The 22,500-nt window shown below is 47.8% G+C and overlaps 1 protein-coding gene across 6 annotated transcripts in view; it reads right to left on the bottom strand.

Moving 5' to 3' along the window:
- LOC124001893 (kinesin-like protein KIF13B) overlaps positions 1 to 22,500 on the bottom strand; it is an 89,511-nt gene that overhangs the window by 36,295 nt on the left and 30,716 nt on the right. For all 6 annotated transcript variants that reach the window (XM_046309042.1, XM_046309043.1, XM_046309044.1 and 3 more), the window contains exons 4-15: positions 18,144 to 18,156; positions 16,469 to 16,529; positions 15,702 to 15,794; positions 15,380 to 15,560; positions 14,963 to 15,050; positions 14,247 to 14,381; positions 7,008 to 7,120; positions 6,728 to 6,839; positions 4,417 to 4,629; positions 3,695 to 3,805; positions 675 to 809; positions 443 to 573 (exon numbers count right to left, since the gene is read on the bottom strand). In XM_046309042.1, coding sequence (XP_046164998.1) covers positions 443 to 573; positions 675 to 809; positions 3,695 to 3,805; positions 4,417 to 4,629; positions 6,728 to 6,839; positions 7,008 to 7,120; positions 14,247 to 14,381; positions 14,963 to 15,050; positions 15,380 to 15,560; positions 15,702 to 15,794; positions 16,469 to 16,529; positions 18,144 to 18,156 — 1,386 coding nt within the window. The remainder of the gene's footprint in view (positions 1 to 442; positions 574 to 674; positions 810 to 3,694; positions 3,806 to 4,416; positions 4,630 to 6,727; positions 6,840 to 7,007; positions 7,121 to 14,246; positions 14,382 to 14,962; positions 15,051 to 15,379; positions 15,561 to 15,701; positions 15,795 to 16,468; positions 16,530 to 18,143; positions 18,157 to 22,500) is intronic.

Here is a 22,500-nt window from a genome sequence, read left to right as displayed (position 1 = left end):
GCAGTGGCTGGTGGGAGAAGCTATAGGGCTCACTGTAATGGCATAAAAACAGATGTTCGATGTGTATGATTCCGTTCCAGCCATTACAATCAGCGTGTCCTCCTATAGCTCCCCCCACCAGCCTCCTCTGCAAGCATGCCATGTAATCCCTAAGGGCCTAAAGGCAACATGACGTCATCCTTATCTGGAAGCAGGGAAGTCATGAGGTGAGGAGTCACAGTGAGCTGACCAGGATCATCATTCTGATGTGGCGTGTTGAGATGACATTGATGACTAAGCTGGTGTACCGTGACTCCTTGTGGGGTGCGAGGTGCCAGCAGGCAAAATATGACATTTTTTACAACATTTATTTCAACCTTTGGTTGTAGAGACGTTATTTTATCTAGTTTTGCCCCACTGGGAATTGTGATGATGGAGACAAAGAGGAGTGTTCTATATGTACCTTGAGTTTTTGTGAGGAGTGAGGACCACCCGTTGGTCAGCTGTGATGTCTATGATGCAGTGTGCAGCCTGAATACCCATCCCACACAGCTGAATGTCCTGGGAGTCTGCTGAACCAACCTTAGTGTGCTCCTAGAGTACACAACAACACATGATAACACATAATGTTATAATGGTGTGTGTGTGTGTGTGTGTGTAAGCATACGTGAATGCACCACTGTGTGCGCGTGTACCTTCAGGTAGTAGACTAGCAGTTCGTTGAGAGCGGGGTCAGCGTTGAGGTTGACTAGAAAACATTTGTCTTCTCCCACTCTGATGCCAGACGACTGGAGAGAGATGCCCAGGGACTCCAACTGTTTCTGACGCTCCTACAGGACACACAACACAGGAACTAATGAACCAGCCTCCAGCCTACAGTTCATCAGGGCACACAACACAGGAACTAATGAACCAGCCTCCAGCCTACAGTTCATCAGGGCACACAACACAGGAACTAATGAACCAGCCTCCAGCCTACAGTTCATCAGGACACACAACACAGGAACTAATGATCCAGCCTCCAGCCTACAGTTCATCAGGACACACAACACAGGAACTAATGAACCAGCCTCCAGTTCATCAGGACACACAACACAGGAACTAATGAACCAGCCTCCAGTTCATCAGGACACACAACACAGGAACTAATGAACCAGCCTCCAGCCTACAGTTCATCAGGGCACACAACACAGGAACTAATGAACCAGCCTCCAGCCTACAGTTCATCAGGGCACACAACACAGGAACTAATGATCCAGCCTCCAGCCTACAGTTCATCAGGACACACAACACAGGAACTAATGAACCAGCCTCCAGCCTACAGTTCATCAGGACACACAACACAGGAACTAATGATCCAGCCTCCAGCCTACAGTTCATCAGGACACACAACACAGGAACTAATGAACCAGCCTCCAGTTCATCAGGGCACACAACACAGGAACTAATGATCCAGCCTCCAGTTCATCAGGGCACACAACACAGGAACTAATGATCCAGCCTCCAGCCTACAGTTCATCAGGACACACAACACAGGAACTAATGAACCAGCCTCCAGTTCATCAGGACACACAACACAGGAACTAATGATCCATCCAGCCTACAGTTCATCAGCAACACAGTTGAACCAGCCTCCAGTTCATCAGGGCACACAACACAGGAACTAATGATCCAGCCTCCAGTTCATCAGGGCACACAACACAGGAACTAATGATCCAGCCTCCAGTTCATCAGGGCACACAACACCGGAACTAATGAACCAGCCTCCAGTTCATCAGGGCACACAACACAGGAACTAATGAACCAGCCTCCAGCCTACAGTTCATCAGGGCACACAACACAGGAACTAATGAACCAGCCTCCAGCCTACAGTTCATCAGGACACACAACACAGGAACTAATGATCCAGCCTCCAGCCTACAGTTCATCAGGACACACAACACAGGAACTAATGAACCAGCCTCCAGTTCATCAGGACACACAACACAGGAACTAATGAACCAGCCTCCAGTTCATCAGGACACACAACACAGGAACTAATGAACCAGCCTCCAGCCTACAGTTCATCAGGGCACACAACACAGGAACTAATGAACCAGCCTCCAGCCTACAGTTCATCAGGGCACACAACACAGGAACTAATGATCCAGCCTCCAGCCTACAGTTCATCAGGACACACAACACAGGAACTAATGAACCAGCCTCCAGCCTACAGTTCATCAGGACACACAACACAGGAACTAATGAACCAGCCTCCAGTTCATCAGGACACACAACACAGGAACTAATGATCCAGCCTCCAGTTCATCAGGGCACACAACACAGGAACTAATGATCCAGCCTCATCAGCCTAATGATCCAGCCTCCAGTTCATCAGGACACACAACACAGGAACTAATGATCCAGCCTCCAGTTCATCAGGACACACAACACAGGAACTAATGAACCAGCCTCCAGTTCATCAGGACACACAACACAGGAACTAATGATCCAGCCTCCAGTTCATCAGGACACACAACACAGGAACTAATGATCCAGCCTCCAGTTCATCAGGGCACACAACACCGGAACTAATGAACCAGCCTCCAGTTCATCAGGGCACACAACACAGGAACTAATGAACCAGCCTCCAGCCTACAGTTCATCAGGACACACAACACAGGAACTAATGATCCAGCCTCCAGCCTACAGTTCATCAGGACACACAACACAGGAACTAATGATCCAGCCTCCAGTTCATCAGGGCACACAACACAGGAACTAATGATCCAGCCTCCAGCCTGAACCACAGTTCATCAGGGCACACAACACAGGAACTAATGATCCAGCCTCCAGCCTACAGTTCATCAGGACACACAACACAGGAACTAATGATCCAGCCTCCAGCCTACAGTTCATCAGGGCACACAACACAGGAACTAATGATCCAGCCTCCAGCCTACAGTTCATCAGGGCACACAACACAGGAACTAATGATCCAGCCTCCAGCCTACAGTTCATCAGGGCACACAACACAGGAACTAATGATCCAGCCTCCAGCCTACAGTTCATCAGGACACACAACACAGGAACTAATGATCCAGCCTCCAGCCTACAGTTCATCAGGGCACACAACACAGGAACTAATGATCCAGCCTCCAGCCTACAGTTCATCAGGGCACACAACACAGGAACTAATGATCCAGCCTCCAGCCTACAGTTCATCAGGGCACACAACACAGGAACTAATGAACCAGCCTCCAGCCTACAGTTCATCAGGGCACACAACACAGGAACTAATGAACCAGCCTCCAGCCTACAGTTCATCAGGGCACACAACACAGGAACTAATGAACCAGCCTCCAGCCTACAGTTCATCAGGGCACACAACACAGGAACTAATGAACCAGCCTCCAGCCTACAGTTCATCAGGGCACACAACACAGGAACTAATGATCCAGCCTCCAGCCTACAGTTCATCAGGGCACACAACACAGGAACTAATGAACCAGCCTCCAGCCTACAGTTCATCAGGGCACACAACACAGGAACTAATGAACCAGCCTCCAGCCTACAGTTCATCAGGGCACACTTTTCAAAACGTTGTGCAACAAAACATTAAATAAAGCATTTCTTATTGGACAATTTCAGAAAGTCCCTATTTCAGACCGTTGTCTTCTGTTTCGTGCCTAATGAACACAACCCAGGACAGAATGTACAAAGGTGTGTTGTGTACCTGTGCGATCTCTTCCGTCTTGCGTAGTTTCTCCTCCCAGGTGACGGTCATCTCCTGGATGAGTTTTTCAGACTCCTCCAGCCTCTCCTTCAGCTCTGGGGCCTTCATAGACTGGATAGCAGACAAGAAAACACTCTTTCCATCTCTACAAGCAGCCAATATGTCACTGATGTTCTGGTTAAAAAGGCTTCATGCAACCTAATTACAACCAACAGGTACCTGCTACAATCAGATGAAGACATTGTTTCTGGATGCAAAAACAAAAGCAATAAAACGTCCTTTTCCACCACAACACAACCTTAACGTGACCAGTTTTACCAGCTGGTACAGACAGGCGCTATCCACAATCCATCCTTACCCTGGACTGTCAGTTGATCTCTCTCTTCCCCCTCTTTCTCTACCTCCCCCTTTCTCCCCCCCTACCTCTGCCTGTGTCAGCTGGTCCCGTAGTTTCTCCCCCTCCTTCCTTTTCTCCCCCCCTACCTCTGCCTGTGTCAGCTGGTCCCGTAGTTTCTCCCCCTCCTTCCTTTTCTCCCCCCTACCTCTGCCTGTGTCAGCTGGTCCCGTAGTCCCCCCCCCCCACCTCTGCCTGTGTCAGCTGGTCCCGTAGTCCCCCCCCCCACCTCTGCCTGTGTCAGCTGGTCCCGTAGTCCCCCCCCCCACCTCTGCCTGTGTCAGCTGGTCCCGTAGTTTCTCCCCTCCTTCCTTTTCTCCCCCCCTACCTCTGCCTGTGTCAGCTGGTCCCGTAGTTTCTCCACCTCCTCTCGGAGCTCCCTGATGATACGTGCGTTGGGGTCCTCGTTGACGACAGCGTGGTTGACGATGCTCTTGGCCCGGTCGGCGTAGCGCAGCGTGGACAGCGTCTCGTCGTAGTTGTCTGCTGCCGGGCTCACCGTGGCCACCATGGCCGTGCGGCTGTTGCCACCCAGGCTGTCCTGGAGACGAGATAGAGAGAGAGGAGAGACGAGGGAGAGCGAGAGAGGGAAGACGAGGGAGAGCGAGAGAGGCGAGACGAGGGAGAGAGAGGGTCGAGACGAGGGAGAGAGAGAGAGGAGAGAGAGAGAGAGGCGAGACGAGGGAGAGAGAGGCGAGACGAGGGAGAGAGAGGCGAGACGAGGGAGAGACAGAGAGGCGAGACGAGGAGAGACAGAGAGGCGAGACGAGGGAGAGAGAGGCGAGACGAGGGAGAGAGAGGCAAGACGAGGGAGAGAGAGGCAAGACGAGGGAGAGAGAGGCAAGACGAGGGAGAGAGAGGCAAGACGAGGGAGAGAGAGGCAAGACGAGGGAGAGAGAGGCAAGACGAGGGAGAGAGAGGCAAGACGAGGGAGAGAGAGGCAAGACGAGGGAGAGAGAGGCAAGACGAGGGAGAGAGAGGCAAGACGAGGGAGAGAGAGGCAAGACGAGGGAGAGAGAGGCAAGACGAGGGAGAGAGAGGCAAGACGAGGGAGAGAGAGCAAGGCAAGAGAGAGGCAAGACGAGAGAGGCAAGACGAGGGAGAGAGAGGCAAGACGAGGGAGAGAGAGAGGCAAGACGAGGGAGAGAGAGGCAAGACGAGGGAGAGAGAGGCAAGACGAGGGAGAGAGAGGCAAGACGAGGGAGAGAGAGGCAAGACGAGGGAGAGAGAGGCAAGACGAGGGAGAGAGAGAGGCAAGACGAGGGAGAGAGAGAGGCAAGACGAGGGAGAGAGAGAGGCAAGACGAGGGAGAGAGAGAGGCGAGACGAGGGAGAGAGAGAGGCGAGACGAGGGAGAGAGAGAGGCGAGACGAGGGAGAGAGAGAGGCGAGACGAGGGAGAGAGAGAGAGGCGAGACGAGGGAGAGAGAGAGAGGCGAGACGAGGGAGAGAGAGAGAGGCGAGACGAGGGAGAGAGAGAGGCGAGACGAGGGAGAGAGAGAGGCGAGACAAGGGAGAGAGAGAGAGACAAGGGAGAGAGAGAGAGACAAGGGAGAGAGAGGCAGACAAGGGAGAGAGAGGCAGACAAGGGAGAGAGAGGCAAGACGAGGGGGAGAGAGGCAAGACGAGGGAGAGAGAGAGGCGAGACGAGGGAGAGAGAGAGGCGAGACGAGAGAGAGAGACGAGGGAGGGAGAGAGAGACGAGGGAGAGGCGAGACGAGGGGGAGAGAGGCGAGAGGGAGGGGAGAGAGAGAGGAGAGACGAGGGAGGGAGAGAGAGACGAGGGAGGGAGGGAGAGAGAGACGAGGGAGGGAGGAGAGAGAGGAGGGAGGGAGGGAGGGAGGGAGAGAGAGACGAGGGAGGGAGGGAGAGAGAGAGGGAGGGGGAGGGAGGGAGAGAGAGACGAGGGAGGGAAGGGGAGAGAGAGACGAGGGGGAGGGAGGGAGAGAGAGACGAGGGAGGGGAGAGAGAGACGAGGGGGAGGAGAGAGAGACGAGGGAGAGAGAGAGAGACGAGGGAGGGAGGGAGAGAGAGACGAGGGAGGGAGAGAGAGACGAGGGAGGGAGAGAGAGACGAGGAGGGAGGAGAGAGGGAGACGAGGGAGGGAGGGGAGAGACGAGGGAGGGAGGGAGGGAGGGGAGAGACGAGGGAGGGAGGGAGAGACGAGGGAGGGAGGGAGAGACGAGGGAGGGAGGGAGAGACGAGGGAGGGAGGGAGAGACGAGGGAGGGAGGGAGAGAGGGAGGGAGAGAGAGGCAAGACGAGGGAGAGAGAGAGGCGAGACAAGGGAGAGCGAGAGAGACGAGGGAGAGAGAGAGGCGAGACAAGGGAGAGAGAGAGAGACGAGTGAGGGAGAGAGAGAGAGAAAGCGAGAGACGAGGGAGGGAGGGGGAGAGAGAGAGAGAGAGAGAGGGAGAGAGAGAGAGAGAGAGAGAGACGAGGGAGGAGTGTTAGTGAGAGAGGGGGAATGAAAGAGGAAGATATAAGGTCGTCAGAACCAAATCTTCAAATGATTGTAGGGGCAGAAGCGTTCAAATCTCTAAAGGAAACAGGAAGATCAGCCTCATCCCTCTCATGTTGAGCAGAGCGAGAGAGAGCGGGAGGACCAGAGCAGGGAAATATACAAAATATGTGTCTCTTACCTTTAGCAGCCATGTTAGCACAGAGTCTCTGTAAGGGACAAATTTGGTCTTGTTTTTCCCACATCCCTGTTCTGCCAGAGCAGATATGACCAGGCCTAGAGTAGTCAGAGACCTGCAGAGACACACAACAACACACTATCATAACAGGTAGCATATTTGCTAAGTGAAACGTGTTCATCTTTGTTTAAAAGGGGAACTAGAACACTTGGTGCTGTGTGTGTGTTGTGGACTCATTGAGGATATATGAATGGGTGCGTTATCAAAGTGCTTGGTAACATACTTGTTGATGTTGCTGCCCTCCTTCATCCTCTCTCCAGTAGCTCCAGTCTTAGCTGCTCTCTCACTGCCAGCCAGGTCTACCAGACTCAGCTTACTCACCTTCTCACCGCTCGTCTACAGAGAGAGAGAGGCGAGAGAGAGATACGAGGAAGGGGAAAGTGGATAGAAAGTCATCTTGGTAGATTTTATTTTTGATAACATCCTTCATTTTAAACTGTTAAAATGACTCCAATCCTGCACACTGCATAAACCTCTGGAATGCAAACAAATGCAACTGTTTCAGTCAAAGATTTCCCATCTCATCCCAGTCAGTTTCATGCAGGATACAACCAGCATGTCTCCCTGCTCTAACATAAAGGATGATGTGTGTGTGTGTGTGTGTGTGTGTGTGTGTGTGTGTGTGTGTGTGTGTGTGTGTGTGTGTGTGTGTGTGTGTGTGTGTGTGTGTGTGTGTGTGTGTGTGTGTGTGTGTGTGTGTGTGTGTGTGTGTATGAAAGGATTAATTAACCAGGTATTCCTATGGAGAACAGAGGCCAAAAGATAGAGAGCGAGAACGCGGAGAGAGAAAGAGACCGAGGAGAGAGAAAAAGAGGAGAGAGAAAGAGCAAGAGAGCATGCGATTAAGAGATAAAAAAGAGCAAGAAAGAGCGCGTACGAGAGTGAGATTGAGAAAGAGAGAGAGAACAAGAGAGAGCGTGCGACAGCGTGTGAGAGAAAGCGAGCTGGAGAGAGAGGCTGGAGTAACAATATCCCATTGTTCTTTGTGATTTACAATGTTAGCTGCAGGGGTGGAGCTTAACTCTCTGTATATTTGTGTGTGTGTGTGTGTGTGTGTGTGTGTGTGTGTGTGTGTGTGTGTGTGTGTGTGTGTGTGTGTGTGTGTGTGTGTGTGTGTGTGTGTACATGTAATGGGGTCCTTATCTTAAATAAGGTGTGTGCATTAAGGACTGGAGCTTGACTGGGAGACGGAGAGATAATGGAGATAAGAGAGTAGGGGAGGTAGGGACGAGAGAGAGAGTCGTGGAGGTAGGGACGAGAGGAAGGAGAGTAGGGAGGTAGGGACGAGAGAGAGCGTAGGGGAGGTTGGGATGAGAGAGTAGGGGAGGTAGGGACGAGAGGAAAAGAGAGAGTAGGGGGAGTTGGGATGAGGGAGGTTGGGATAGGGACGAGAGAAAAGAGAGAGTAGGGGAGTAGGGACGAGAGGGAGAGTAGGGAGGTAGGGAGGAGGAAAGAGAGAGAGTAGGGGAGGTAGGGACGAGAGGAAAGAGAGAGAGTAGGGGAGGTAGGGACGAGAGGAAAGAGAGAGAGTAGGGGAGGTAGGGACGAGAGGAAAGAGAGTAGGGGAGGTAGGGACGAGAGAGAGAGAGTAGGGGAGGTTGGGATGAGAGAGTAGGGGAGGTAGGGACGAGAGAGTAAGGGAGGTTGGGATGAGAGAGTAGGGGAGGTTGGGATGAGAGAGAGAGTAGGGGAGGTAGGGACGAGAGAGTAGGGGAGGTAGGGATGGACGAGAGAAAGGAGAGATCGTGTAAGAGAGGAACAGAGAAAATGCATGAATGCAGTAGTAGAAGGAAAGAATGTACGCATGAGAATTTACGCTAAATATATAGAAAGAGAGAGAGAGATGGGGTGAGTGAATGATTTGAGCAAGAAATTATAGAAAGAGATGGGGGTAGAGAGACAAAGGCATCAGGGGCAGAGGGGGGTGTGCATTATGTTTGGAGTCGTGTGTGTGTGTGTGTGTGTGTGTGTGTGTGTGTGTGTGTGTGTGTGTGTGTGTGTGTGTGTGTGTGTGTGTGTGTGTGTGTGTGTGTGTGTGTGTGTGTGTGTGTGTGTGTGTGTGTGTGTGTGTGTGTGTGTGTGTGTGTGTGTGTGTGTGTGTGTGTGTGTGTGTGTGTTACGTCCGGCGTCGTGCTGAGTGGGAATAGAGCGGGCAGAGATTACAGTGAGTTGTGAAAACAAAGCCTGCCCTTGTCCCCAGAGAGAGCGAGAGAGACAAGAGAAGAGAGGAGAGAGAGGGAGATGAGAGGAGAGAGGAGAGAGAGGGAGATGAGAGGAGAGAGAGAGGAGGGAGAAGAGGAGAACAAAAAGAGAGAAGAGAGAGAAGAGCGAGAGAGAAGAGAGGAGAGGAGAGAGAGGGAGAAGAGAGGAGAGAGAGAAGAGCGAGAGAGAAGAGAGGAGAGAGAGAGAGGGAGAAGAGAGGAGAGAGAGAGAGAAGAGAGGAGAGAGAAAGAGGAGAAAAAGCATGAAACAGGGTGGACCTGAGTCAAAAATGATTTGACTTATTTGGCTGATACCTCATTAAATGTGGAATTTAGTATATTTTAAAGTCTTAGGTCATCTAGTTGAGTAACAATCTTGCAGGATTTTCCCTAGTATTTTCCTACGGTTAAGTTAATGTGTCGTTGCAACTTCATCCCCCTTTTCTAAAGATGCTTAACTTCCTTCTCTCTCACCATGGCACTTCCAAAGCAACATCTCAGAGACATTCAGATTACTCTCTGTCAACAGGCCCCTGTGAATTTGCATAGGACTGAGTTTCCATGGAGATTAGTAAAGGGAGGATAAAGCCAAGTGAACCTCAGCAGAAATAGGAGGCCCAAAGACGCTCTTGCTCTTTATCTCACTGTGTGTGTGTGTGTGTGTGTGTGTGTGTGTGTGTGTGTGTGTGTGTGTGTGTGTGTGTGTGTGTGTGTGTGTGTGTGTGTGTGTGTGTGTGTGTGTGTGTGTGTGTGTGTGTGTGTGTGTGTGTGTGTGTGTGTGTGTGTGTGTGTGTACACTGAGGCGGACAGCCTTTATTTGTGCATCAGTTTAAATGATCAGACTCAGACTATATTTAACTCCGTTTCCATTCCACCACAGGTGCAACACAACAAGGTATCAAACTGTTACAGCCTCTGAAAGGGAGGCTCAGTCAACAATGTGCAACACTTTAGATCAGGGATGGGCAACTTTGATGGGGGGCTGGGTGCCACAACCAAACTGAAAGCTACCGACATCCATACCACACATGCAGTCAGAGCCCTAGGGTTTTGGGGGCCTTAAGCACCACCCACATCAAGATAATTTTTAGAGTTAATTTCCTGCAATTGTAAACATTTCGCCATGGGGTGTAGAGAAAATGTATCCGTTTTAAACCAAGTTTGTTGCATATGGGGTCAGAGAGCAATGTTTGCAGTTTTTAATACTTTTGACTAACAAAATAAAATGGGGGCCATCCGGTCAGTAATTCAACCATGATTACTAAACTCAGCAAAAAAATATATATCCTCACACTGTCAACTGCATTTACTTAACATATGTAAATATTTGCATGAACATAACAAGTTTCAACAACTGAGATAAACTGAACAAGTTCCACAGACATGTGACTAACAGAAATTTAATAATGTGTCATTGAACAAAGGGGGGGGGGGGGTCAAAAACAAAAGTAAGTCAGTATCTGGTGTGGCCACCAGCTGCATGAAGTACTGCAGTGCATCTCCTCCTCATGGACTGCACCAGATTTGCCAGCTCTTTCTGTGAGATGTTATCCCACTCTTCCACCAAAGCACCTGCAAGTTCTGGACATTTCTGTGAGGAATGGCCCTAACCCTCACCCTCCGATCCAACAGGTCCTAGCCGTGCTCAATGGAATTGAGAAACGGGCTCTTCGCTGGCCATGGCAGAACACTGACATTCCTGTCTTGCAGGAAATCACGCACAGAACGAGCAGTATGGTGGCATTGTCATGCTGGAGGGTCCTGTCAGGATGAGCCTGCAGGAAGGGTACCACATGAGGGAGGAGGATGTCTTTCCTGTAACGCACAGCGTTGAGATTGCCTGCAATGACAACAAGCGCGGTCCTATGATGCTGTGACACACCGCCCCAGACCATGACGGACCCTCCACCTCCAAATCGATCCCGCTCCAGAGTACAGGCCTCGGTGTAATGCTCATTCCTTTGACGACAAACGCAATTCCAACCATCACTCCTGGGGGTTTTTGCCCATAGGCAACGTTGTTGCCGGTGATATCTGGTGAGGACCTGCCTTACAACAGGCCTACAAGCCCGCAGTCCAGCCTCTCTCGACCTATTGTGGACAGTCTGAGCACTGATGGAGGGATTGTTTGTTCCTCGGGCAGCTATTGTTGCCATCCTGTACTTGTCCCGCAGGTGTGATGTTCGGATGTACCGATCCTGTGCAGGTGTTACACGTGGTCTGCCACTGCGAGGATGATCAGCTGTCCGTCCTGTAGTCTTAGGCGTCTCACAGTACAGATATGGCAATTTATTGCCCTGGCCACATCTGCAGTCTTCATGCACGTTCACGCAGATGAGCAGGGACCCTGGGCATCTTTCTATTGATGTTTTTAGAGTGATGTTTTAGAGTCAGTAGAAAGAGCTCTTTAGTGTCCTAACTTTTCATAACTGTGACCTTAATTGCCTGCCATCTGTAAGCTGTTAGTGTCAAAGCATTACATGGGCTTGCTCCTACCTATCTCTCCGATTTGGTCCTGCCGTACATACCTACACGTACGCTACGGTCACAAGACGCAGGCCTCCTAATTGTCCCTAGAATTTCTAAGCAAACAGCTGGAGGCAGGGCTTTCTCCTATAGAGCTCCATTTTTATGGAATGGTCTGCCTACCCATGTAAGAGACGCAAACTCGGTCTCAACCTTTAAGTCTTTACTGAAGACTCATCTCTTCAGTGGGTCATATGATTGAGTGTAGTCTGGCCCAGGAGTGGGAAGGTGAACAGAAGGGCTCTGGAGCAACGAACCGCCCTTGCTGTCTCTGCCTGGCCGGTTCCCCTCTCTCCACTGGGATTCTCTGCCTCTAACCCTATTACAGGGGCTGAGTCACTGGCTTACTGGGGCTCTTTCATACCGTCCCTGGGAGGGGTGCGTCACTTGAGTGGGTTGAGTCACTGATGTGATCTTCCTGCCTGGGTTGGCCCCCCCCCCCCCCCCCCTTTGGGTTGCACCGTGGCGGAGATCTTTGTGGGCTATACTCGGCCTTGTCTCAGGATGGTGAGTTGGTGGTTGAAGATATCCCTCTAGTGGTGTGGGGGCTGTGCTTTGGCAAAGTGGGTGGTGTTATATCCTTCCTGTTTGGCCCTGTCCGGGGGTGTCCTCGGATGGGGCAGCAGTGTCTCCTGACCCATCCTGTCTCAGCCTCCAGAATTTATGCTGCAGTAGTTTATGTGTCGGGGGGCTAGGGTCAGTTTGTTATATCTGGAGTACTTCTCCTGTCCTATTCGGTGTCCTGTGTGAATTTAAGTGTGCTCTCTCTAATTCTCTTTCTTTCTCTCTCTCGGAGGACCTGAGCCCTAGGACCATGCCTCAGGACTACCTGACATGATGACTCCTTGCTGTCCCCAGTCCACCTGGCCGTGCTGCTGCTCCAGTTTCAACTGTTCTGCCTTATTATTATTCGACCATGCTGGTCATTTATGAACATTTGAACATCTTGGCCATGTTCTGTTATCTCCACCCGGCACAGCCAGAAGAGGACTGGCCACCCCACATAGCCTCTTTCCTCTCGAGGTTTCTTCCTAGATTTTGGCCTTTCTAGGGAGTTTTTCCTAGCCACCGTGCTTCTACACCTGCATTGCTTGCTGTTTGGGGTTTTAGGCTGGGTTATATATAAAGGCTATATAAATACATTTGATTTGAAAAGGGGACATTTCTTTTCATGCTGAGTTTACAAGTTCAGACATATAAAACAAATGCTAATTGACCGACGTGAGAGAAAAACTGTCGATGCAAAACCAAATTTCAAAATTGCACCTTGTACATCCTACTATTCGAACTCTCAAAGGTAAGTTGAGACACGGCTGGCTTTTTTGGGGTAATTGATCTGCGGGCCTACAGCGGGCCTACAGCTGCCCATCCCTGCTTTAGATTAACTGCCTGAGTGTTCACAAACATGTGTTTAATTTGAATGACCTTTTTTGAAATACTGATGTGGATAATAACATATGACTGTCCTTATGGGGATAATAGAGGTTCACTTGTCTGTTCCAGCCTTAATTAAGCTTTATTTGACCTAAACTAGAATCAACTGTTCCAGCCATTTTTTTTTCTGAACTAGAATCAACTGTTCCACTCCTGCATTATTCACCCTGTGTGCTACCGATATTATGCAGGGAGACCAGGGTTCAGGTGACACACGCACAGACACAAGCTCGCAACACACACACACAAACATACAGCCCCAGCGTTGGATAACCCACCAGGTGTGGATAAAAACAGGAGCAGGCTAACACAGCAGATCAGCTGACATCAAGACAGACAGAGAGCACTTCATTACTTATTTACAGGTTTCCTGGAAGCTGACATCACTAGCTAGTTCCTGAACAGTAGAAACTCGGGCTCAGTGACAGGGCAGACAGTCTCTCTGGGACTCTGCTACCCTCAGTGACAGGGCAGACAGTCTCTCTGGGACTCTGCTACCTTCAGTGACAGGGCAGACAGTCTCTCTGGGACTCTGCTACCTTCAGTGACAGGGCAGACAGTCTCTCTGGGACACTACTACCCTCAGTGACAGGGCAGACAGTCTCTCTGGGACACTACTACCCTCAGTGACAGGGCAGACAGTCTCTCTGGGACACTACTACCCTCAGTGACAGGGCAGACAGTCTCTCTGGGACTCTGCTATACCTCAGTGACAGGGCAGCCAGTCTCTCTGGGACTCTACTACCCTCAGTGACAGGGCAGTCAGTCTCTCTGGGACTCACCCTCAGTGACAGGGCAGCCAGTCTCTCTGGGACTCACCCTCAGTGACAGGGCAGCCAGTCTCTCTGGGACACTACTACCCTCAGTGACAGGGCAGACCGTCTCTCTGGGACTCACCCTCAGTGACAGGGCAGACAGTCTCTCTGGGACTCTACTACCCTCAGTGACAGGGCAGCCAGTCTCTCTGGGACTCTACTACCCTCAGTGACAGGGCAGCCAGTCTCTCTGGGACTCACCCTCAGTGACAGGGCAGCCAGTCTCTCTGGGACTCTACTACCCTCAGTGTCAGGGCAGACAATCTCTCTGGGACTCTACTACCCTCAGTGACCCGGTTCAACAGTGCTTTAGAACTAGAGGGAAACAGAGTGATATGACGAAGATGCAGTAGTCACAAAACATTACAGCAGTCGACTAAGATGTTACGGGGAGAGGTTGGATTGACCGTTGCGTAACAATCAGTTGGAGTGTGTGTGTGTGTCCGTGAGTGTGTGTGTGTGTGTCCGTGAGTGTGTGTGTCTTACCCCAGACTGCAGGTCTTTGAGTGTGTGTGTGAGGATGATGTTGAAGACAGCGTGAGATCTGCTACTCTCCTCGTTCATGTTGGTGGCAGCCACCGTACGAGACTTATTACCCTCCGACATCAGAGACTCAATGTCCTAGAGAATAGATAGGAGAGAGGGAGGGATGGATGGAGAGAGAGAGGGGACAAGGATGGAAGGCCGGGGGAGGTAAGAATAAGAGGAACAGAAGGCGAGATAAGGAGATAAGATAAGATGAAGATAAGGTTGGAGGGAAGAAGAGAGAGGGGAAGGAAGATTGAGAGAGAGATAGATAAATAAATACTTTTCTCCAGAGAAAGCATAGTAACTTACCACCGATATGTGAACAGCTGTCAAAGTCATTAACCATGGTAAGCCTTGAATCCATGGAGTGTGAAGTGAGAGTGTGTGTGTGTGTGTGCAGTCAGCCTTCAAGTCAGTGTGTTGATTAAATAAGTATGTGTGTGTGGTTAACACAGTTGTAAATGGTTTTCTTTTTGACATGGCTCATCTAACAGAGCTCTCAGCTACCACACCCCTCTCTACGCTCTCCTCTATGCGCCAACCCAGAACATGAAGACTTCATACCGTTTATTTACCATCATATCAATTCTGTTGTTTATGAATCAAGGTCACATCATCAGTAGCATGGTCATATCAGTAGTCATTCTACTAGCGATGATAGTGGTGTAGTGTACCTTGTAGTTGGCCACAGCCAGGCGTGACAAGCCGTCCACGTACGGCCCCAACACCTTGTGCTCCCTCACTCTAAGAGCCTGCCTGCTCCTGGGGGGGGGTGACACATATCAATGTGGTTAACTACAAAAACAAACAGTCATCATGCTTCCATGTTCTATCAAAAAAACAAAAAAATAGTATTTTATTTGAGATGTATCCCACTACGCCAGGGTCGTAGTCAGCAGCCACTCAATTAGCCCACCTCAGTAAACATTGTTTTAGACTAGTTGTGTCTGAAAAGTGACTAGACTTCGAGGAAGAGAGGAAGCATGTTTAAACTGGGGCCACTGACAAATTATAGTATATTCCAACAAATAACTCAAACAAAACAAGAGTCCAAGAAGTGGTTATAGGTCAATATTCAGGGTCATACGTACCCTTTGGGGTCGAGGAGGTCGCGGACCTTCTCATTGTATATCTCCATGTAGGAGACCTCTATGGTGAAGCCTTCCCCCTCCCTCTGCTCCAGAAGGGTCCGGTCAAACAGAGAGCTGCAGAGCCGCGGGATCAGACCTGGAGAGTCCACAGAACCCATCATGGTGTACGACTTTCCCGAACCTGGAGGGACACACACGCAGCCAAGGGATGAGAGCAGCCGTTAGGAGACAACCAATGAGCTTCAACCAATTTTAAACTTGAAACTGTACAGATCTGTTCCATGCCAACAATATGAGGCCAGTTAGTAGTATCATAACATACCTGTCTGTCCGTAGGCGAAGATGCAGGCATTGTAGCCCTGGAAGGCGTTGTGTAAAAGACTTTCCCCAAGGCACTGGAACACCACGTCCTGACCTGGAGACAACCACCAGGCAACGTTACACAATACAATCATGTTAATTATACAATATAGAACCCTACAATATGACTTGACTGATCCCCCTTCGGGGTGATGTAGAAATCATCTGGAGCACACTAACACAATTACAAGATAATGGATATGTTATGCATGTGTAAGTGTTAATTCATATAGGACCTTCAGACTGTATACATGAACAGTGTGAGAAACAGCATTAGGTAAAATAGGCCCTAGTTGGGTTTTGGCCTACAGCACAAAGAGGTGGATGACTAGCAGGTCTGACAGGAATATTTGACATTTAAATTAAGCCAAACACCTAGAGATCCAATCCAATCCAAGCAAGTAAACAACAAAGACATTTCAGGTGGGATCCTTAGTCACTGTAGAGAAAAAAAACTTCTGAAAATACCCGAAAACCACCTGGACAGACCTATACCTGGGGTGCGTTCAACAGGACACACCGTTTTGGAACATTGAGATAGAAATATGTTGCATAGAAAAAATAGGCCGTCATGTAGAACAAGGAATAGTGTCGACTCTATTTGTGGCATTTCTACCTGCAACGTTCGATAACATTTGGCAACTGAATGTGGCCTACTAAATAGGAGGAGGAAGAGCAGAGGGAAGGAAGTGAGGAAGAGGGGTTAAAGCAAGTGAAACAAAAACTGACCCGCAAACTTGTCCTTTTCTGACTCGTCCATGGACCAGAAACAGTAGTCATAGGCGAAGGTCTGAGGGGACAAGAACACAATGAAACAAAGTAGTTTACAACACATTTATAACAGCTGTTTTCCAGAGGGCAAAACACTTTGAAATTATCCGTTGAAATGACATTGTTATGACATTATTATGATGCTATTTCTAACAGTTTTTCCCCATTGGGTGGTTCGTGTTGAGCACAGGCAGTGATAAACATGACATACAAATTAGCCTAACAGTTTTTGAACATGTCAATATACAGTCATGGCCAAAGATTATGAGAATGACACAAATTAAAATTTTCACAAAGTCTGCTGCCTCAGTTTGTATGATGGTAATTTGCATATACTCCAGAATGTTATGAAGAGTGATCAGATGAATTGCAATTAATTGCAATGTCCCTCTGTGCCATGCAAATGAACTGAATCCCCCAAAAAACATTTCCACTGCATTTCAGCCCTGACATAAAAGGACCAGCTGACATCATGTCAGTGATTTTCTCGTTAACACAGGTGTGAGTGTTGACGAGGACAAGGCTGGAGATTACTCTGTCATGCTGATTAAGTTCGAATAACAGACTGGAAGCTTCAAAAGGAGGGTGGTGCTTGGAATCATTGTTCTTCTTCTGTCAACCATGGTTACCTGCAAGGAAACACGTGCCGTCATCATTGCGTTGCACAAAAAGGGCTTCACTGGCAAGGATATTGCTGCCAGTAAGAGGAAAAACATCTGCAAAAGGTACAGGGATTGGACTGCTGAGAACTGGTGTAAAGTCATTTTCTCTGATGAATCCCCTTTGATAGTTTGGGGCATCTGGAAAAAAGCTTGTCCGGAGAAGACTAGGTGAGCGCTACCATCAGTCCTGTGGCATGCCAACAATAGAGCATCCTGAGACCATTCATGTGTGGGGTTGCTTCTCAGCCAAGGGAGTGGGCTCACCCACAATTTTGCCTAAGAACACAGCCATGGATAAAGAATGGTACCAACACATCCTCCCAGAGCAACTTCTCCCAACCATCTAGGAACAATTTGGTGACGAACAATGCCTTTTCCAGCATGATGGAGCACATGGCCATAAGGCGAAAGTGATAACTAAGTGGCTCTAGGAACAAAACGTCAATATTTTGGGTCCATGGCCAAGAAACTACCCAGACCATAATCCCATTGAGAACTTGTGGTCAATCCTCAAGAAGCGGTTGGACAAACAAAAACCCACAACTTTTGACAAACTCCAAGCATTGATTATGCAAGAATCAGTCAGGATGTGGCCCAGAAGTTAATTGACAGCATGCCAGGGCGGATTGCAGAGGTCTTGAAAAAGAAGGGTCAACACGGCAAATATTGACTCTTTGCATCAATTTCATGTAATTGTCAATAAAAAGCCTTTGACACTTTTGAAATGCTTGTAATTATACTTCAGTATTCCATAGTAACATCTGACAAAAATATCTAAAGACACTGAAGCAGCAAACCAAAATTAATTTTTTTGTCATTCTCAAAACTTTTGGCAACAACTGTACAAGTACAATGACTGCTATATAATCACAGCTCAACAAAGTAGCTAGTGTGTCAACACAGAGACCATTAACAGCATTGACAACCAAGCATTAACACAAATCAGTAGTAATGTACTGGACAGGGCTTACCTTGGTCTGACTCCTGAGGAAGTTCACACAGGCGTTAGAGGTCAAAGGATGGTTACATGGGTAGAGAGAGAGAGAAGGATCATATTATTATCATATCTCAGACACCAATGTAAACAAACACCGGTGGTGTAATCATTAGTTCACACCGTAGCAAATGGTTGCAAACAGGAAAACTGAAACAAAACCAAGAGTTTCTATTGGACATATTCAGGTAGGTCCCTCCCTGTTTAGTTCTGTTTGCTTCTGTCTGGTTCCTAGGGAATACACACCAGGACATTTTGATGTACTGTAGTGTACACCCAGACAGACAATCACACTGAAACAGGATTTTCTAAGATTGGTAAAAATAATAAAAAAGTATGCCACTGCGTCATGGATACACATTGGTGAATGACAGATTAATATCCTCATTAAAAACTAAAGACCACAGGGTTGTTAGCCTGTCTGTCAATAACCATTTTATTTGGAGGCTACACAGTTTATGAGCACAATATGGTCTATCAGACTGGTGAAAGAGATGACTATTATCAATCATGTGATCGGCACTTGATAACAAGGGAAGAAAATAAAGATTACAGGGCTGTCTCAATGACAGGCTTACAGATCATAAAATACACAGTATTCATACTGTCAGAGGTCTGCAAATACACCATTCCTGATAAATGAGGAACAAAAAAATGATCACATCTCCGAACTGAAACAGGATGCAGCATGGGTAATAGAGCTAACATGAATCAAGATGCCCATTCATAAGAATGTAGGCTTGCTTCCACTCAAACTTCCTGCTCTCTCCCTCTCCATTTCTCTCAGTCTTTGACACTCTTTCTCTCGCTTTCTAAAATGTTCAGTCCTGTGGGTGCCGAGGCCTGGAGATGATAAACCCTTGTTTACGACAATGTTTCTATGTTACTCGACCAGGGTGGGATATTAACTCATGCCATATGCGAGTACATTGTGTTGTCATTGACGGGTAAGAATGTCGATTTCACCAGCCACATTTGCAGGTGGTCACACAGAGCATTTGGCTACTAAAGTGTGACTTTGTCATCGTGTTTCTTGGCTATTCAGGAAAGAGACGCGTTCTGTTTCCTAGAGATGAACGTATTTTGCTGTGAAAAGTGCAAATCAATCCCAGAACAGCAGCAAAGGACCTTGTGAAGATGCTTGAGGAAACAGGTACAAAAAGATATATATCCACAATAAAACGAGTCCTAAATCGACATAACCTGAAAGGCCGCTCAGCAAGGAAGAAGCCATTGCTCCAAAACCGCCAGAAAAAAAGCCAGACTACAGTTTGCAACTGCACATGGGGACAAAGATCGTAGTTTTTGTAGAAATGTCCTCTGGTCTGATGAAACAAAATAGAACTGTTTGGCCATAATGACCATCGTTATGTTTGGAGGAAAAAGGGTGAGGCTTGCAAGCCAAAGAACACCATCCCAACCGTGAAGCACAGGGGTGGCAGCATCATGTTGTGGGGGTGCTTTGCTGCAGGAGTGACTGGTGCACTTCACAAAATAGATAGCTTCATGAGGAAGGAAAATTATGTGGATATATTGAAGCAACATCTCAAGACATCATCAGGAAGTTAAAGCGTGGTCGCAAATGGGACTTCCAAAAGGACAATGACCCCAAACATAATTCCAAAGTTGTGGCAAAATGGCTTAAGGACAACAAAGTCAAGGTATTGGAGTGGCCATCACAAAGCCCTGAACTCAATCTTATAGAACATTTGTGGGCAGAACTGAAAAAGCGTGTGCGAGCAAGGAGACCTACAAACCTGATTCAGTTACACCAGCTCTGTCAGGAGGAATGAGACAAATTTCATCCAACTTATTGTGGGAAGCTTGTGGAAGGCTACCCAAAACATTTGACCCAAGTTAAACAATTTAAAGGCAATGCTGCCAAATACTAATTGAATGTATGTAAACTCTGGGAATGTGATAAAATAAATAAAAGCTGAAATAAATCAAATCACCATTCGACTATTATTCTGACATTTCACATTCTTAAAATAAAGTGGTGATCCTAACTGACCCAAGACAGGGAATTGTTTCTAGGACTAAAGGTCAGGAATTGTGAAAAGCTGAGTTTAAATGTATTTGGCTAAGGTGTACGTAACCTCCCGACTTCAGCTGTATTTAGATACATGGGCTCCGATACAATACATGAAGGATATGTTTTACTTTGAAACGATTCCGTGCGATTCGGTTTATTACAGAATTAATCGATACGATTCCCTTTCGATGCACTATTATTTGTAGCATAAACACATTCAATTTCCACTCTACTGCTGATGGAGCTAATGAGCTGGGCTTCTCTGAGCTGGATCTGTCTCAGCTAACTCGTGTGTGTGTGTGTGTGTGTGTGTGTGTGTGTGTGTGTGTGTGTGTGTGTGTGTGTGTGTGTGTGTGTGTGTGTGTGTGTGTGTGTGTGTGTGTGTGTGTGTGTGTGTGTGTGTGTGTGTGATGTATGTACAATGTAGGCACCTGATCCACCACTCCACAGCCAAATGAGTCAGGGCAAACCACCACCCACTAATTAACTTGTCATATTAGCAGATTAAGTGTTTGAGCCATTAATGAGTCAATATCTATAGTTTACAAATTAGCTATGACATAGCCAATGAATATATAGCACAATTTTGTACCATCTCAAAATCAAATTGTTTTGGCTGTTTGGAAGTTATGGAGCGACGTCTCGCGACGGCCATGCAGGGTGCCTCGCAAAAGTGATTGTTGTCCTCGTCATGAAATTATCAACTTTATCCAGTTTATCTAAAAAAGACCAGATACACTGATTAAATCAAAACTATTGCTGATGGTGAAACTGAACAATAAAATATATTGTTAAACCCCACTTAGCAGGTATAGCCAGATGAAAGTTGTCTCCAGTAGCTTACTTTTCTTCCAGTAAAAAAACAAATGTTTCCAACAGCACATAGATAATAACCTAGCACGTAACATAGGTTGTCAATAAACTAATACAGCTTAATATCACATAAGACATTTTAGCAGTTGATTGCTGAAGTTGCCGTGCAAGATCAGGAACAGTCCTCTTCCTGCTGATGACCAGTGTGTGAAGCTGGACATAGCGCACTTTGACAAGGCTACTGATATTGCCCGGGTTTGTTCAGCATGCTAAAGGACTTATATCAATGACCGTCAACACAGTTATATGCAGTTCAACAATGAAGGAGAGGACGCATCGTGTCATAAAAGATGAGGTCATTCGGAATGTAAAAAGAATGTAATATGAGCTAAACTAATTTGGGAACCGGCAATTTGTAACATTAGAATTTAGGATTTTCTGACCGATGCATGTTACATTTGGATCGGTTTGAGGTTTGCGGACTGATGTATTCAGACCCCCTTCCCTTTGCACATTGTTACGTTACAGCCTTACTCTAAAATGTATTCAATTGTTTTCCCCCCATCAATCTAACCACAATAACCCATAATGACAAAGTGAAAATGTATTTATATAAAATAAAAATACCTTATTTACATAAGTATTCAGACACTTTGCTATGAGACTCAAAATTGAGCTCAAATGCATCCTGTTTCCATTGATTATCATTGAGATGTTTCTTCAACTTGATTGGAGTCCACCTGTGGTAAATACGATTGATTGGACATGATTTGGAAAGGCACACACCGGTTTATATAAGGTCCCACAGTTGACAGTGCATGTCAGAGCAAGGAATTGTCCGTAGAGGCTGAAGGAATTGTCCGTAGATCTCCGAGACAGGATTGTATCGAGGCACAGATCTGGGGAAGGGTACCAAAATATTTCTGCCACATTGAAGGTCCCCAAGAACACGGTGGCCTCCATCTTTCTTAAATGGAGTAAGTTTGGAACCACCAAGACTCATCCTGGAGCTGGCCGCCCGGCCAAACTGAGCACACAGGGGAGAAGGACCTTGGTCAGGGAGGTAACCAAGAACGCAAGTCACTATGATAAAGCTCCAGAGTTACTCTGTGGAGATGGGAGAACCTTCCAGAAGGACAACCATCTCTGCAGCACTCCACCAATCGGGCCTTCACGGTAGAGTGGCCAGACGGACGCCACTCCTCAGTAAAAGGCACGACAGACCGCTTGGAGTTTTCCAAAAGAAACCTAAAGGACTCTCAGACCATGAGAAATAAGATTAAATCGGTCTGATGAAACCAAGATTGAACTCTCTCGTGCCAAGCGTCACATCTGGAGGAAACCTGGCACAATCCCTACAGTGAAGCATGATGGTGGCAGCATCATGTTATGGGGATGTTTTTCAGTGGCAGGGACTGGTCAGGATCGAGGGAAAGATGAACAGAGCAAAGTACAGAGAATTCCTTGATGAAAACCTGCTCCAGAG

Source organism: Oncorhynchus gorbuscha, linkage group LG17, assembly GCF_021184085.1.
Source record: "Oncorhynchus gorbuscha isolate QuinsamMale2020 ecotype Even-year linkage group LG17, OgorEven_v1.0, whole genome shotgun sequence".
Lineage (NCBI taxonomy): Eukaryota > Metazoa > Chordata > Actinopteri > Salmoniformes > Salmonidae > Oncorhynchus > Oncorhynchus gorbuscha.
This window is presented reverse-complemented; position numbering and strand designations above follow the sequence as displayed.